This window comes from Perognathus longimembris, chromosome 16, assembly GCF_023159225.1.
Source record: "Perognathus longimembris pacificus isolate PPM17 chromosome 16, ASM2315922v1, whole genome shotgun sequence".
Classification (NCBI taxonomy): Eukaryota; Metazoa; Chordata; class Mammalia; order Rodentia; family Heteromyidae; genus Perognathus; species Perognathus longimembris.
In genome coordinates this window covers 57,446,082-57,464,201 of record NC_063176.1, presented here as the reverse complement: position 1 = coordinate 57,464,201, position 18,120 = coordinate 57,446,082, and the positions used below count along the sequence as shown (strand labels likewise).

At 48.8% G+C, this 18,120-nt stretch overlaps 1 protein-coding gene and 1 non-coding gene across 3 annotated transcripts in view; one reads left to right on the top strand and one right to left on the bottom strand.

Moving 5' to 3' along the window:
• Fam193a (family with sequence similarity 193 member A) overlaps positions 1–18,120 on the top strand; it is a 66,304-nt gene that overhangs the window by 41,911 nt on the left and 6,273 nt on the right. For both annotated transcript variants that reach the window (XM_048363876.1, XM_048363875.1), the window contains 6 exons: positions 6,029–6,227; positions 7,048–7,329; positions 9,259–9,541; positions 10,463–10,646; positions 12,240–12,470; positions 14,342–15,266. In XM_048363876.1, coding sequence (XP_048219833.1) covers positions 6,029–6,227; positions 7,048–7,329; positions 9,259–9,541; positions 10,463–10,646; positions 12,240–12,470; positions 14,342–15,266 — 2,104 coding nt within the window. The remainder of the gene's footprint in view (positions 1–6,028; positions 6,228–7,047; positions 7,330–9,258; positions 9,542–10,462; positions 10,647–12,239; positions 12,471–14,341; positions 15,267–18,120) is intronic.
• LOC125365076 lies at positions 1,013–1,118 on the bottom strand. Its single transcript, XR_007213632.1, has one exon. It is a non-coding gene; the product is annotated as a U6 spliceosomal RNA (small nuclear RNA).

Below are 18,120 nucleotides of genomic sequence, written 5' to 3'. Positions count from 1 at the left end.
ATTTTTTTGAGTGTGGACTTGGTACCTTGCTACTTAGCTGAATCAATTTAAGTCTAATGATTCTTTTTGATTGTCTGTGGAATCTTTAAGGTTTTCTAAATACTATGCCATCTTCAAGAAGATTTATTTTATTTTTCTCTTTCTAATTTGCATGATTTTTTTTCTTGCCTATTTACCCTGGCTATGGCGTCTAGTACTACATTGGATAGAAATAGTAGAAGCAGCATCCACACCGCCTAACTGTTGTTTAACATGACTGTGATGTTTGCTATGGTTGGTTTTGTTTTTGTTAGGTAGCTTTGGTTTTGTTGCTTAAAACAAGGTCTTGCCATGTAACCCAAGCTGAGCTCAAACTCCTGATATCTATTGCCTCTGCCTTCTCCAAATTCTGGGGTTATTGGAGTGAGCCTCCACTCCCGTCTCCCGTGGATGACTTTTTTTTTTAAGTTAAGGTGGATTCCTTTTGTTTGTACTTTGTGGAGCGTTTTTCTGAGTTTTATCAGGTGTTTTTCTACATCAATTGAGATACTTATTTAGGTATTACTTATTTTATTTTGTTGATGTTATATGATTTACTGTTTTTAAAGCTAGTGTGAATGAAATTAATTTCTTGACTTCTTTCTTAGCCTGTTTATTGTTGGTATATAGAAACGCAACTAATTTCTGAGTGTTAATTATATATGTATGCTGCTATGTTTCCAAAGGTAATTATCAGTTCTAGAAATTGGTTGGTGGCAACTATAGGGTGGTTAAGAATAGAACCATACCATCAGCAACTAGAGATAATTTGACCTCTTCCTTCGCTATCTGAATCCATTTTATTTCTTTCTTCTGCCTTACTGCTTTGGCTAGGAATTCTAGTACTATGTTGAATAAAATGGGGAGAGGGCACACCCATGTCTCATTCCTGACTTTAAAAGAGGAAATAATTGCGGTTTTTCCCTGTTTAATATATTATCCTATATAGGCTTTATTAAATTCAGGTAAAATCTTTCTGTTCCTAATTTTATCAGAAAATACGCAATGCTTCATGAATTACCTATCATCCCCACACAGTGGCCATGTTAATCTTCTCTGTGTGGTTCTAATTTTAGTATGTGTGCTGCTGAAACAAGCAGAAGTCCTGTTTCTCGATTCTGTCCTGACTTGTGTCAGGCTTGCCAGTGAACCCCAAAGACATAATCTGGAGTGACTTTATTGCCAGTAGTTCCCATTTCTTCTCATACCACCTGTCATTCTAACCTGTCTGCTCTCCCCATTGCTCTCTTTGCATGCTCATCACTCTGGATTCCCTGATTATTTCCTCTCACTTTTGTCTCACAGCCTCTGATAGGATTGATGTTGACCTCACCAGTTCTTCCTGTTTATAGCAGGCTCCTCTCCCCCTCTCATCATGAGAACATGTTGGCTCAGCCCTCAAGTTACGGGACTCTCTAGTGACGCCTAAACTGTCGCTGAAATTTAATTATAGTATAATTCTTATTTGTAAGCTATAATTTGCTTCTTTTTTTCTTGAGGCTTGAACTCAGGGCCTGGGCACTGCCCCTGAGCTTCTTTTGCTCAAGGCTAGCACTCCACCACTTGAGCCACAGTGCCTCTTCTGGCTTTTTTTGTGTATGTGGTGCTGAGGAATCAAACCCAGGACTTCATGCATACTAGGCAAGCACTCTACCACCTTGAGCATAAAACCTCAAGAGACAGTACCCAGACCCTGAGTTCAGCATCACTCAGTGACCTCCGTGTGTGCGCGCGCACACGCACATATACTTGTTTCCTTTCACCTTTACCCTGTTTCTCCACTCAGCCCAGCCCTGTGTCCTTTTCCTGAGTCAAGCAGTTTGTTACTTAAGTGCTTGTATGGAGCAGAACTGAATAGCTCCTCCACCTGACACTGCCGCCCCAGGAAAAAGTAGTCTTAGAAGAGTGAGCATGGCAGGTGAAGGCTGCTCTGCTGCTCCTTCTCAGGGATTTGTCTGCCCCTCCTGCAGGGTGGTAGGTCACCCCTTGGCAGGGTCAAAACTTAGGCCAGAACCCAAGACTCCTAACTTCAAACCCTAACTACCGTACCACACTGGAAATGTTTCATGAAATACTCACTGTACTAGGAAAGGGCCTAGAATGAAGTGGAGAGGAGGTGCCCTGAGTTCTGCACTAGGGTCTTGGAGAATCGTAAGAATGGCCCTCGATGAGTCCATTCTATTAGCTGAGGCTTGGTGCCATGGAGCTGGGCTTGGCCCCCCCAGGCTCTGGCCCACCAAGTCTTAATCCCTTGTTAGCTCCAAGATATGCCTCTGTAAATTCCCCTCTCCAGGTGACTCAAGACAAGTCTAGCCATTGCAGAAATGTTTAATTTGCGCACACCTGACATTGAGGTTGGGATTTTGAGGAGAATGCTGTGTAGAAGATAGGGATGTGAATAGATTGTCATTTGGAGATTATTGTGCCTTCCATCTCTATTTTGGAGATTAGCATGGAGTCTTTCAGACTTAGAACTAGTGAGGCAAGATGATCCTTCGCACCCTTTCCGCCTCTGGAAGGAGTACTGAAGACCCTGAATGTTGAGAGATACGGAACAGTCTCTCACCTTCACTAGAACCTCTATGGCTTTGAGTGTGTCTTGGCTGTCTCAGATTGCCATCTTCTGTGCCCACACTCATGGTGTCATGGTGTTAGTAAGTTCATGCTACATTGCCCACCTCCTATGGGACCTCAGGAAGCTGCTTCGGAAGGCATTCACTTAAGTTTACAATTCAAGCTGTCACTTGAAATGAACTGTTCTTTCCTCTGCAGTACTTCTTTTTGTCACAAATGAGAACAATTCGAATTAGTTCATTGAAGCTTTGTAGATAGGCATAAAGACTGAAACCAGTGTTCAAAGTATCACCTGTGTTTTAAGGTACTGACTTCATTGGTTAGTCATTGTATACTTATTGAGGAATGGCCCATACTGGGGTAGTCAACAGACAGCTATTTTTTTTCTTACAGGAAATCCATACATTGTTAGGGTCAGTGTGCATAATGTATAAAAAAAATGTGGGGAAAAAATTACACCTTTCTGGTTACTGGCGCTCCTTAGGAACTTTTATGTTCAGCCTGTACAGTGGGGCCTCCCTTCTGTGTAGCTGGGCTTCTGAAGAAGTGTGTAAGTAAAGGTGACGTGCAGGACTTTTCCTGTGTGCCTCCTGCATTAGCTTTCTGCATATGTCCCTTCATCCTGTAAACAGGTCTATGTTCAACAAACATTTATTGAACACCCAGTTTGTGCCAGGCCCTGTGCTGCATTATAGGAAAACCCAGAACCACTCAATCCTGGTCCCTATTTTCAAAGAATGTGCAGTCTAAAGAGAAGAAAAGCCATCATCGGCATGGAAGGTTCCAGAGCTGTAGTGTGGCCGAGAATGCAGCCAGTCGTGCCACCGCTCGCTTAGCATGCTCACGGCTCGAGGGCCACCCCCAGGCTGCCGGGGAGCAAAGTAACCCTGGACAAGGGAAAGGGTGTTTTCAGGAGCTGAGGATCCTCGGGGAGGATTTTGAAGGCTATCAGGAGGTCTCTGGACACAAACCTGGAGAGTTGCGGTGGTTGCCAGCCTGTGCTGAGGTGCATTCCAGCTACACGGGTGAGCGGTCTCAAGACGCTCATCTCAGTGGCTCACTGAAGGTGCGTCCATTGCTCAGAGCTTATTCCTGGGCCGGCAGGACTGGCTGCTTTGCCACCCCAGTGGTCCATGCACGACAGCAGTCTGGCTTACGCCAGGTAGTATTTCTGACTCTTAGCAGAAGGGTTCAGTTTCCCAGTTTCTTTTTCTTCTCAGCAAAGCAGCTCTTAGCTCTTCACCACTTTGTAAAGTAGCGGTGTCTGTTGAATAGCGCTCCTGTACTCCTTGCTCTGTGCTCCCTGAGGCGCCCCTGCCGGAGGAACTGGGTGCTGCCATTGCTTTTATCCTGGGTAACCCATTGAGACTCTTCTGTTGTCCTGACTGTCTGCTCTGGCTCTCTTCTTCTCCAGGACCCCCAGGTCAACAGACATACTCAGCCGCACTGGAGGCCCTGGGGGCACCCACCCTTGTTTCCTCTGTGCTTGGAGCTTGGGGGTTACTGAGCATATGGGGCCAGCCAGTGAGTTAGGAGTTGTTTGTGTCAAGGAACCACAGCTTTTGAGATGCTCACGGTGAGGCAGGCAGCGGGGCAGCTCCGACCAGCTCCTGCAGGTGTGGTTAGGTCCACATTGCAGACAGAAAACTAAGGTCCAACAAAGATGCAGTGATTTGCCTGAGGTCACACAGCTAGTAAAGAGAGGCTGAGAAATGGAGCTCGACTTCCAGTTCAGCTTTGCCGCTGGCTGCAGGGGAACCAGGAGTGGCTGTCTGTCCATCCATCCCTGACCCGCAGGGGAGCCAGGAGTGGCCGTCCGTCTGTCCCTGACCCACAGGCCGGGTCCCAGCTGCTGCCTCACAGCATCTCCACCCCTCCCTCATGCCTTCCATGGCGTCTGTCCAGCTAGGTTGCTTAAGACCCTGTGCGGCTCCCTCGCCCCTCCACACATGGTCGCCTCTGGTGTGGTTATTGTCCACCATGGCACTGTGGTCCCTCTCCCGCCCAGCCTCGCCCCAGCCCGGCCCTGGAGACTACCTGCAGTCAGACATCCTCCCCCAGAGCCACCACATTCCAAAAGGGGGGTCGCAGAGGTCCTTCCAGAACGAACCTTGCTTACCCAAGGCAAGGCCCACCGCAGGTCTTCACTCCTTCCACCAGTACCTGAGCCTGTCAGGGAAAATCATAGGCCAGCTTTGACCAGGGCTGGGGCAGCAGGCCGGGCCTAGCGTATGTGATAGGTGTTCTGGGGCAGACTCGTCGCATTCCAATGGGAGCAAAGCAGTGATAGCTCCTCTGCAAAAGTGACAGCAGGCTGAGGCCTGGGTTACCACAAGGGAGGTGAGGGCATTCCGGAAAGCAGCACGATAGAGGCAACTGAAGGAAGGACTCAGGAGGAGCTGGGGAGTTTGGAGAGCAGGGCCTAGTGATCAGGATTAGGGGAATGCTTGGTTCTCCTGAGGGCCACCAGCCATGGTAAGAACTTGGGGTGTTACCCGTAAAGCTGTAGGAAAACATTTTAACGTTCTAAACAGGGCAGTGACCTTCAAAGAAGACTTGCTTAGGTTGGCAGTGACCTTCAAAGAAGACTTGCTTAGGTTGCTTCAGGGAATAGGCCTGGTGGGAGGCCCAAATGTTGGTGTGGAGACCCAACAAGTGTGGCTATAAGGCCACACCACCCATCCACAACTTCCCCTCAGGGCCAGGATTCTGGGTAGTCCTAAGAGAATAACAAGGGTCCAAAGCCTAAGCACCTCTTCATATTTCTATAAAACACTATACATACTGAAGTGAACCCCAAAGATACAGAAACAAACAAAAAACAAGAGTCAGCAGGAAGGCCTGGCGCCTGGATGGGTGGGATTAAGGGCAGGAAAGGCTCACGAGTGCCCAAGTTGGTGCGCCAGATGCCACACACGGCTTGGCTTGCAATACATCCATGACTCCTGGCTGTTGCACTGGCCGGGCCCTAATTGTCCTCCCTGGGTCCCTTCAACAAGTGTCCGCCCTACAAGTCCAGCTCAAGCTGGCTCCCTGAGAGCCAGCACCTTGGTCCCCAAGTGCAGTATAAAGCTCTTCCAACTGTGCAGACTAAGCTGTTCTTTCCCCCAGGTGCAAGTTCAGCGCAAGGGTTTTCACCATTTTTATCAGTGCCACCATAGTCATTACAGTATCTGAGAATAAGCTGTAGGTACATCGCATTTAAAATGTGACTAGAAATGTTGGAAGTTACTGAGCTGTCTAAAGGCATCATCAGTTGATTTAAGAGTTTACCTGTGGTTGAAATTGGATCACGCAAATGCTTTGTAAGAGTACTCCCCATGGACACCAGCTCGCCGGAGCTGCTCCACAAGTTTCCAGTCCGTTTGTTTGTAGTTTAACTACTGAGGTAAATGGAATATTAATTTTGATAAGTGATTAGAAATTTTTTTTGTAGGCTTTACCGCCAGCACCTGTTCAGAATCACACAAATAAGCATCAGGTATTCAATGCATCTCTTCAAGACCATATTTATCCAAGCTGTTTTGGGAACACTCCAGAGTGGAATAGTTCTAAATTTATAAGTCTTTGGGAGTCAGAAGTGATGAATGATAAGAACTGGAATCCTGGCGCTTTCTTGCCAGATACAATTTCTGGTAAGGAATTTGTTCACATTTCTTAAGGTTGTTAATGCTCAGAGCCATGTATAGACCATTGTTGCTGCACTCCTGTGGAGACCCAGGGGCTCCATGCTGTTGTGTCCGTCCCGTCCCGTCCCGTTCCCCCCCCCCCCCCACCCCGCCAGCCAAGCCTCTTCTACCTGAGAGTTTGGTCTCCCGGGTCCCTATCTGCCCTCTAGTTCCCCAAGAGTGGTGAGCATAGGTCCAGGCCCGCTGCACAGGGACAAGGAGACAGTGCCACCATCTGCTCAGACACTGTGATTCACTTCTTGTTCTCTGGTGTCCTTGTCCACCCTACACGGCTTTCACCCCAGATGCCCGAGCTGCTGAAGCCCACATGCCACCTCAGCTACAGAGCTAGGGGGCACCTGAGGGGAGTTGATCCCGACACCTCCTCTCTCTCTGCCTGGGACGTGAGATCCTGAGAGCCCCACACCCAGCCCTGCATGTGCTCAGAACAGAAGCGAGACTTGACATCCTGATCTTTGCTTGGAAAGGATTTCTAGCTGTGTGACCTTGGGCAAGTTGCTTAGCCTCTCTGAGCCTCAGTTTCTTCCATCTTTAGGATGGGATTAATAGTACCAACCTCAGAAAGTGGTGGTAAGACACGAGGTACTGGACAGCCCTAGCACAGGAATTGGCACATACTAGGTGCTCAATAAATTTTTTCCCTAGAGGAGTCCCAGCTTTACTAGTAACTCCAATTTCAGGAGCTCAGTCTTCAGCATGTCCTTTAGGCTTTGCTAAGTAAGTACTGTTCCCTGAAAAGCCTTACCATTCCCACCCTTCTCCACAGGAAGTGATATATTAGGGCCAGCACTCTCAGAAGCAAGACCTGAATCCCTTCCACCTCTACCTAGCAATGAAGCTCCAGACAGCAAAGAGAAAAAGAATGCTGCGAAGAAGAAGTGCTTGTACAATTTCCACGACGCATTTATGGACGCAAATGAAGTGGCCGTGGCCAGCACAGTGGCCATGGCCACCTCCTCAGCCACGTCCTCGGTGTCCTGTACGGCCACAACGGTGCAGTCCAGCAGCAGCCAGTTCAAGGTGTCGTCCAGGAGGCCACCTTCCCTGGGTAAGGCCTTGGCCCACCCGCCCTCTCGCAGCCTCCTCCACTTCACTTAGCTGAAAGCATTGTGCGTGCAGGAGAGCGCTGTCTTCACGCCTTTGGATGGCGCTGTCATGCCCAGCGCCGGTGTGCGGCTGCTCCACCTGGCCCTCAGCCTCCATACTTGTTATTTTGTGAGGGGACAAAGTCATTCCCTTCTAAGCACGGGGCAGAGTTTTTCCCAGAAGCTGCTGTATTTATAGGAAAATGCTGAGGGAAAGAGAGCAGATGCAGCCAACAGGACTACCTGTTCCCCAGCCTGCTGCCACTCCTGTTAACCTGCTTACCAACGGCGTGAAGGGGCCTGGAGCACGGAGCAGCCGTACCCCAGCGCCAATGGCACAGGGACACGGGAGCCGGCTCTCGGGCCTGGCGAGCAGCTGCAGCCCAGACGGTCTTAGCATCAGGATGAAGGAATAGGAAATGTTTCTCCTCCTTCTTCCTTTTGTCATTCTTTAACCCAGTTATACCAAAATCCTAATTGACCCCTCCTCCCCAAAAGAGTAATGATAACACCTCCTTATTGTTGGGGAGAATGGGATGGATCCTAGTATGCTAGAGTCAGGAATCCAATGAGTGTCTGTGGCTCATGTCTATAATCCTAGCTACAGTCAGGAGGCTGAGATCAAAGTGAGCCCTGGCAGACAAGTCTGAGACTCTTATCTCCACTAAACTACCAAAAAAGTTTGAAGTAGAGCTGCCTCAAGTGGTAGCACACTAGCCTTGAGCAAAAGAAGCTCAAAGGCAGTGCCTAAAGCCCCAGGACCAGCCCAAAAAAAAGGTCAGAAATCTATAGGAGTGTATAAAGCATTGAGTAAGGTAGATGCATTCTTCTAGACAGAACTGTACCAGTGCTACAGACGCACCAAGGACAGGAGGAGAAAGCCACCACGCAGGTCACCTTACCCAGGTTACACAGGCAATGCTGATGGCATTGGATATTCGTCTGGGAACGTGGCATTTCCATTGTCTAGAAGTAGTGTCTGTAAGGGAAGATGTGGGTACCCTCACCCTTAGAAGAGGCTGAGCCCTGCGTCTTCGCACATTAGCTATTTCTGTTGCCATGAAATAAGATTGGTGGGATTTATGTCCAAAACATGTCACTTTAGTCTGATAAGGTGCAGGAAATCCATATTCACAATTGGCTTCTCAAAAACTGTTTCAGCTGGGCTCCAGTGGCTTACCTCTGTAATTCTAACTACTAAGGGAGGCTGACATCAGAATTGTGATCATGAGTTTGAGGCCAGAGGGCTACAGCAAGACTGTTTCCAAAAAAACATGCTTGCCTAGCACGCATGAACCCCTGGGTTTGATTCCTCAGTACCACAGAAAAAGCCAGAAGTGGCACTGTGGCTCAAGTGGTAGAGCGCTAGCCTTGAGCAAAAGAAGCTCAGGGGCAGAGCCCAGGCCCTGAGTTCAAGACCTAGGACTGGCTATAAATAATGAGTGAGAACAGCTTGAGGTAGGACTTGGGGTAGAACGCCATCATAGCAAGTGCCAGGGACCTGAGTTCAAACTACAGTACTGCCAAAAACAAATCCCCTGTTCAGAGGAAAACTGTTCAGAGGCCTGGTGACAGGGGAAGCTCTGAAGATCATGGGGAACGTGAAGCCGGATGGGGCTCCCATGGGTGAGAGCACTGTGGTATTGAGCCCCAGCTGAAGCTTTGGGGGACCACAGCACACCAGGCGCCATGCCCAAATCAGTGTGTATGTGTGGGGAACACGAGAACATCAGAAGACATTAAACCGTGATGAGTGTTCTTGGTGCTATTCCCACAGATCTTCTCTGGATATAAGCATTTGCAAAACAAAACTTGGGTGGAAAGGATGTAAGGAAGCATGAATGCCTGTGTTTTCCTTGGCCATTGTCAGTCTCTTATATCTCTACATGCAGGTGACGTCTTTCATGGCCTCAACAAGGAGGACCACAGACACCCAGCACCCATCGCCCCAAGGAACAGCCCCACAGGCCTCGCCCCTCTTCCAGCCCTCTCCCCTGCTGCGCTTTCCCCGGCCTCGACGCCTCACCTTGCAAACCTCGCAGCCCCATCCTTCCCCAAAACTACAAGCACAGCTCCTGCCTTTGTGGACACACGGAAGAACTTCTGTCCCACCCCTGTGGCTCCCCCGCCCTCCACCACAGACGGCTCCGTCAGTGCTCCACCCAGCGTGTGCAGGTGAGCCCCGGATGCCCAGATCCCGTGTGGAGGGCTGGAACCACTGTGGAAGCCGCGCGCCGCGCCGCACTAACAGCTGCAGAAACACACTTTCCACAGCCTTGGAAAAGTCCAGTGAGGAGCTGGAGGCATGGCCTCATCCCAGAATGGAAAGAAAAGGTTGATTGGAATGCAAAAGGAGGCCATAGCAAAGGTCCCCATCTCCATCTCCGCCTCTAGTTGTGCTGGGCGAGGTGCAGAAGCCCTGTCCTCCGTGGCCTGGTGCCAGCCCTGCCCACCTGCAGGCATTGGTAGCACAGGAGTTTGCCTCCTTTGTCACTGTATTTGTTACACATTGGGTAGAATTAGGAGAAAGTGTATAGTAAAGCACGTGCTACCTCTCTCTTCAGGGTTTTTATAAAAGACCTACTTCTGGCTGGGGACTGGTGAATCACGCCTGTAATCCTAGAAACTCAGAAGGCTGAGATCTGAGGATCACAGGCAGGAAAGTCCATGAGCCTCCAGTTAACTACCCAAAAGCCGAAAGTGGAGCTGCAGCTAAAGCGGTAGAGCACTAGCCTTGAGCAAACGAGCTCAGGGACAGTGCCCAGGACCCGCACACAAAAGAAGACTGTTCTCTTTGGACTTGTTTGACGTCATCCACTCCCGTCCCCCACTCCAGTATGAAGCATGGTGGCAAGGTCAGACAGGGCAGCGGAGGGGGACGTGGGGGAGCTGCCTGTTCAGTGGCCCCGTGTGAATGCTGTAGCCGCTGACACGCGCGGGCCCTCCGCCTGCGCCCTGTCTCCACACCCTCTGTGTAGGACCGCACGTAACCCTCAGCCTGTGAGCTGTACAGATGAGCAGCAAGGCCCGAGGAACAGAACTCAGTCTGTGCTTCCGGAGGGGCTGCTTGCTAACGAGCTGCGTGTGGTTTCCTAGTGACCCCGACTGTGAAGGGCACCGCTGCGAGAACGGCCTCTATGACCCCCAGCAGGACGAAGGCGACGAGAGCGCCGAGGAAGACAGCTGCTCGGAGCACAGCTCCAGCACCTCTACCTCCACCAACCAGAAGGAGGGCAAATACTGCGATTGCTGCTACTGCGAGTTCTTCGGACACGGCGGGGTAAGGGCGCGCGAGCCGAGGGAACTCAGAGTAGGTGCGCGGTAAGAGTACATTGTATGGAGGCATTCATTACGTCTTAGTTGGAATCAAGGTACAGTCTGACCATAGCATGCGCACTTCTAAATTGTACTTCTCTGAAAAAATAGGCTCTGTGTGTGTGTGTGTGTGTGCGCGCGCGCGCACACACCCCTATGTGTGCCCACACCAAGGCTCAAACTAGGGGCCTCTCTCCCGCTGCGTTTTCTCCCTCATGACTAGTGCTTTGCCATTGGAGCCACACCTCCAACCTGTGTTTTTGTTGGTTAATTCAAGTTGGAGTCTTCAAAGCCATTTTTACCTGTCTGGCTTCAAACCACAATCCTCTGGTGTCAGCCTCCTGAGGGAATTATGGAGTGAGCCACCCGCATATCCTGCCTCATCACGGACACTTTATATTGATGAGTTCACCCCTGTGATCCTGGCTCCTTGGGATTGAATCTCAGCAGACAAGTTGAAGAGATCCCTTCCAGTCTGTAGCCGGGCACCAGTGGCATGTGCTTGTGGTGGAGATTGAGAGACCGTGGTGGAGTATGCCTGTGATCCCAGCAGTGATGGGGAGCCTCAAATAGGGGGGTTGCAGTCAGACATGTACCTCCACAGGAAACCCAATCTTGTCGTAAAAATAACCCGTGAAAAACAGGGCTGGGCGCACAGCTCAAAAGCCAATAAATTGATGACGTAGGGGGGAGTAATAAATAGCAGTAGGAAACAGTTAATTATTGCACACCTGTACAGAGCAACTGTGTGCCCATATACCACAGCAGTGAAATCTATGTGTATCCTTTCAGAGCTATCGCTCTTTATACGTGCCGATATTCTCCTTTTGTTCCTAGGGATGGACAAAAGGAAATACAGGGACATTCTTGTTCTTCTTTAGTTCTGTCTGCATTTCCTAAAATGTGCATGTGATTTTCAAAGTAAGAAATGTAGTGGTAGGCCAGGCACAGTTGCTCATACCTGTGATCTTAGTCAGGAGGTAGAGGTAGAGGTAGGTTTGTGGCCCACAGACCAGCCCCTGACCCAATATGAAAAATAAAGCAAAAAAGGCTCAGGTACTGCTAACACAGTAGAGCTCTTGTGAAGCTCTGAACTGCAACCCCACTACTACAGAAATAAACCCATTTGTATATATTTTACCACATTTTCAATCCTGCCCTTTATTTTTCACAGTGATCATAAACCTTAATGTAAATAATTCTTCAGAAAATGATATATTTGGAGGTAAGTTCCAAAACGTGTTTGTTCAAAATGACTAAAACTTGCCAGGCACCAGGTGGCTCATGTCTGTAGTCCTAGCTTCTCAGAAGGCTGAGCTCTGAGAAAAACTGTTCAAAGCCAGCCCGGGCAGGAAAGTTCATGAAACTCCTGTCTTTAGCTAACCACCAGAAAACTGGAAATGGCACTGTGGCTCAGAGTGGTAGAGTACTAGCCTTGGGCAAAAAGAAATCAGGGACAGTGTCCATGCTCCAAATTCAAGCCCCATGACCAACCCCTCCCCCTCAAAAAAATTGTTAAAACTTAACCTAAATTAATTAATTGTATTCTTACTTTTAGCCTCCAGCTGCACCAACAAGTAGAAATTATGCAGAAATGAGGGAAAAGCTTCGCTTACGGCTAACCAAGAGAAAAGAAGAACAACCTAAGAAAATGGATCAGATCTCAGAACGGGAGAGTGTTGTTGACCATCGAAGGGTGGAGGATTTGCTACAGTTCATCAACAGCTCAGAGACCAAGCCAGTAAGCAGCACTCGGGCGGCCAAGCGAGCCAGGCATAAGCAGAGAAAGGCAAGTGATGCTCTGCGCGGGGGTCCAAACTCTGTGCCGCACTCACCGTGGGCTGGGGCCCAGGAGCTGCGGACAGGTCTGCCCCGTTGTTTCCTATTCCTGTCCATCTCTCATGGCCTGACTGGGAGCTGGTTACAACCTCACTCGGTCATCTTAAGAAACCCCTTCCCTTTGGGTCCCGTGCTTCGGCCCTTGCTCAGGCTGCAGATCCTGTGCCAGCTGTCGTCGGACAGTAGACCGACCGTGTACTGTTGGAACCTTCCCAAGGGTTAGAGGAGGTGGGCCCTCAGTAGTGGACAGTGGAATGGGCCCCCTGCGGTAGGACACAGAGGCAAAGCCCTGGCCCGTGGAGCCCTCGGACCCAGGTCTGAGGAGCCCCTCACGGCCTGCTCTCATCCTGACCCACTGGACAGTCTAGATGGCAGGCACTGACAACATGAAGATGGAAGAGTGGGGCGGTCGGCCCTAGTGGGACCCAGGCTGTTCTCCCCGCCCAGAGGGCTTGGCAAGGGTAGCACCAAGGGAGCAGGAGACTCAGAGGAGGCGCTGGCATTGTGTTCTCCGGGCCCATGTGGAGAGTGGGGGCAATGGCCACACCATCCCCACCCCGCATTTGGCATGATCGGGAAAGGATGGGAAAGGGAGGCAGACAGCCCTGTGTTGGGTACACCTGTCCTACCACTGCTTCTGACCTCGCCAGGATTCTGTGGTGGCAGATGGGCCACTGCAGTCCTAAAGAAGTCCACATTGACTCTCAGTTCCAGCTGGGGACTTGGGGGCCTCTACTGGTCCCTGAAGATCTGAGTTTTGCCCAGGGGGATAAAACAAAGTGCATTTCCAGCCAGTGGTCCCCTGGCTCTGGAGACCTTCCGCTGTGTTCACTGGAGGCATCTGGGAACCTCTTCGGGTGCTGTTTACAGGGTTCCCTCTATCCAGGACCACTTAAGGTGATTGGGATCCACTTGTCAGGCTCACCATTGAGAGGACCGAGCCACGCCAGAGACGGTGCTTGGTTCTCTTACTCTCATGTGACCTCCTCGGGCTTGCTCTGTCCAGCTACCTATTTAGCATGTCAGCACACAGATCACGAACTATGTTGCTTGTTGAAATGGAAAATTATGCCATGTGGAGACTGTCCAGAATGGGCTCACCCCATAGGTCTGAGCGAGGATACTGCCCAAAGTCAACGTCATTGCCTGTTTATTACTAACTAGTCTGGGATGTGAGGCATGACATGTAACTCACATAGCTGTATGTGGTGTTGAGGAATCGCACCCAGAGCTTCATGTGTACAAGGCAAGCACTCTACCACTAGGCCACAGTCCCAGCCCTTGGGAGAGCCTTATTCTTAATGGCCTTTATTTGTTTTTAAACAGAAGGATTAGCTTCTGTTCATACCTCTGAAACATGTATCGCTAGTGAAATGAAGTCTTCCCTTGGGATGAAAATTACTTATTACCAAGTTAGACAGTAGAAATACAATGGTGTTGTCTTTGCCATTAATTTTGAATATATTCGAAAGCCATTTGCTCCGTCACACTAGTGAACATGCATTGGGACTTTGTTTACCTGCCCGGAGGGCATGCATCCCTCACTGCAGGTCAGCTTACTGGGACTTCAGCAACACGGTTGCCACGGGGTCGCTGTGGTATCAGCCGTTTCCTTGTTGCATACCCAGGAGGGCATAGCACACATCCCAGCTGTCTCAGAGAAGCTGACCCCCCTCCCCGTTCCTGTAAGAAAAGCCATTGCCTTGTAGACAGACGAGGCCTAGCAGTACTGCAGGAGAAACCATTGCTCTTAGTTTTCTCTTTGTCTCAATATCTGGAATTCTCCCATGGTCTTAGCCACCTTTCTCTTCACATTGGCAGCTAGAGGAGAAGGCACGCATGGAAGCTGAGGCCCGGGCCCGGGAACACCTGCACCTCCAGGAGGAGCAGAGGCGGCGTGGGGAAGAGGAAGAGGAGGAGGAGGAGGAGGAAGAGGAGGAACAGCACTTCAAGGAGGAATTACAGCGGCTTCAGGAACTCCAGAAGCTAAGAGCTGTAAAAAAGAAGAAGAAGGAGAGGCCAAGTAAAGACTGTCCCAAGATAGACATGCTTGCTAGAAATTTCCAGGTAGTGACAGAGTCTATCCCTAACTCTGAAAACATCCACAATGGCTCACTAGAGCAAACTGAAGAACCAGAAACCTCATCTCACTCCCCTTCCAGACAGGTGAACCACTCAGAGCCCGGTCCGGGGCCAGGAGCTGATGGGGACCCTACAGACCCCCTGGACCCTAGAGCCTCCAAGCTTCTGCTCACCAAGGAAGTCAATGGGAAGCAGCCTGAGCCGCTTGCCTTTCTCTTCGACATGATGCATCATCATAAAGAGGGAAATGGCAAGCAAAAGCTGAAGCAAACCAGTAAAGCCAGCAGTGAGCCTACTAGGAAACCCACAGAGTCCCCCAAAGTTACAGAGGGGTACCCCAAGCCTCGAACCCAGATGGAATCAAAGGCTAAGATGTTTGATCTGGCTCCCCTGACGGAGCCGAAGAGAGAGGAGAGGAAAATCAACAGTAACAACAATAACAAAAAGCAGCTGAGCCACCTGAAGGAGGAGAGATCAAACCCAGGCCCTCCCCTGAGCCACCTGAAGGAAGAGAGATGGAATCCCGCCCCTCCCGAGTCACCCTTGCCCAGCCAGCCTCAACCTCCCCTGAGCAGCCGGCTCACCCTGGCGGACTCTCCTCAGCCCAAGGGCAAGAGCAAGAAAAGTAAGAAGAAGAAAGGAGACAGAGCCAGCAGTTCAATTGGTATGTGCAGGGTGGAGGGAGAGTTTGCCTGTGGCTGTCATCTTCTTTATGAGACGCATGGGAGGGAAGCCCTTGGCTCCTAGGGACTGCTTAGTGGTCTCTGGCAATGAATGCACTGTAACTTTTTTATTCAGTTGTGAGAGACAAGCTTGTTACATTCAGTTATTTTAAAAACAAGTTTAGACTTGTCAAAAGGTATTTTGGAAAAGTCCAGGCATCAGTGTTGGATACCTATAATCCTAGCTACTTGAGAAGGATCACAATTCAAGGCCAATCCAGACAAAAGGGTTGGGAGAGCACAGTTTGACCAAGAGTTGGGTGTGGTAATAGGCGCCTGCCATACCTGCTACTAGAGGGAAGAGTGTGGAGTTGGCACCGGAGGCTAACGCCGGTCATTTTAGCTACTCTGGAGACTGAGATCTGAGGATCACAGTTCAAAGCAGCCTGGGCAGGAAAGTCTGGAGACTCACCTCCAATTAACCATCAGAAAACTGGAAGTGGTGCTGTGGCCCAAAGCAGTAGAGTGCTTGCCTTGATCTGAAGAGTTCAGGGACAGCGCTCAGGCCCAGAGTTCAAGCCCCATGACCAACAAAAAAAAATTAGGCTGTAGTCTATGCCAGGTAGGGAGGAGTTGGGACTTTACCTCATAACTAGAGCAAAAAGAGCCAGAACATGGGCTCAAGTAGCAGAGCACCTGTCTAGCAAGCACAAGGGCATGAGTTCAGACACAGTGCCATTAAATAAGTAAATAAATGCCATTAAAGGCACACTTTTTTTTTTTTTTTTTTTGCGTTTAGATAATTGTTGGAAAGCTTAACCCTAACAACAGGGTTAAAGAAGAATGCATTTAAATTTCTTTCTGGTATTTGTGTGCTATTATTTTCTTTTTATTTCACCTAGATCCCTGGTATATTTGGGATATATTCTTGGGTATGGTATGATGTAGAATCCAATTTTATCTTTTTTTTTTTTTTTTTTGGTGCCAGTCCTGGGGCCTTGAACTCAGTACCTAAGCACTGTCCCTGAGTTTTTGTGCTGAAGGCTAGTGCTCTACCGTGAGAAAAGAGCCATAGCTCTACTTGTTGCTTTTTGGTGTTTCATTGGAGATAGGAATCTCATGGACTTTCCTGCCTGGGCTGGCTTCAAATCATGATCTCAGCCTTCTGAATAAATAGCTAGGATTATGGGCATGAGCCAGTAGCTGTCCAGACTTACTATAATTTTGTTTGTGTATATCTGGTGCTGAAGCTAGAACTTGGGACCTTATACATGCTAGGCAAGCACTTCACCTTCACCACTGAGCTATGTCCCAGCCTCACTGTAAATTTTTGTGTATATACCAGTCTTGGGACTTGATTGCTATCCCTTTGCTTTTTTGCTCAAGGCTGGAACTCTGACCACTTGAGCTACAGTTTCTCTTTCAGCTCTTTGCTGGTGAATTAGAGATAAAGAGGCTCACAGACTTTACTGTCTAGACTGGCTTCAAACCTTCATCCTCAGATCTCAGTCTCCTGTGTTGATAGGATAAGAAGTGTGAGCCACTGGCGCTCCGCTCACTGTAATTTTTACATTGGTTGCATGTTGAAATGGCATTTTAAGTAATAGCTAAAATAACTTTCACCTGTTTGGGGGTTTTTTTTTTGTTTTTTTTTTTGTTTTTGGCCAGTCCTGGGCCTTGGACTCAGGGCCTGAGCACTGTCCCTGGCTTCTTCCCGCTCAAGGCTAGCACTCTGCCACTTGAGCCACAGCGCCGCTTCTGGCCGTTTTCTGTATATGTGGTGCTGGGGAATCGAACCCAGGGCCTCATGTATACGAGGCAGGCTCTCTTGCCACTAGGCCATATCCCCAGCCCCGGTTTTTTTGTTTTTAATATGGCTATTTAACAGTCTTCTATGGCTGGGGCTCTCCTGCTGAATTATTTAAGTAGTATGGTTTCCAGGTCCATCTACATCTACAGATAATGGAGCCTTTACCCCTGCTCTTGGAGTTCTTAGGCCTCTGTTTTCTCCAGTTTAACTGATCCCTTCCTGATCTAATAGAGCCACTTCTGGTATTTCTACATTCAGTAATGCTGGCTTTTGAACTTGGGTTAGTTTATTTTAGTGTATAGGAAGATATTTAGTGACATTTTACATTTCTTGAATGTGTTCATAAGGAATGGGTATTGAATTTTACCAGGTTTTCTAGCTTCTGTGGGGATAATCATGGTTTTTCCTCTCAGGCCTGTTTACATGGCTATTTCCTAGCACTGAACCAGCTGTGGGCCTCTGTAGTAGTGGTAGAGTGCTTGCCTAGCATGCATGAAGTCCTGGGTTTGATTCCTCAGCACCACATAAACAGGAAAAATAAAATAAAATAAAGGCTTACTTTGCTTGGGGTAAATTTTTATTTGGGTTGTATTTAGTGTTATTTAAATTCATGATAGATACACATCTACAACTTCCTAGTTTGTTTTTTTGGTATTTGTCTGTGCCTAGTGTATCATGTCTTGTCTTATACTTTCTTCATGGAAAGAATTGTAGTTTTCTCATGTTCAATGTTGTGGAATAACTCAAGCATCATTGAACTCTAAGCTGTAGAAGTTTGATGACCACAAGGTCAGCCCTCAAGGCCCTGATGATTTTTGTGTAGTAGTTCTTGGTGCCATTCTCTCTTTCCAAATGGAGACTGTTACCTTATTTCTATGTAAGTGAATCCATTTTGGAAAACTGCCTTTCCTTGGGAAACTTACCTTTTCAACTATAATTTTATCTTTATTTTATTTATTTATTTATTTATTTTGGCCAGTCCTGGGGCTTGGACTCAGGGCCTGAGCACTGTCCGTGGCTTCTTTTTGCTCAAGGCTAGCACTCTG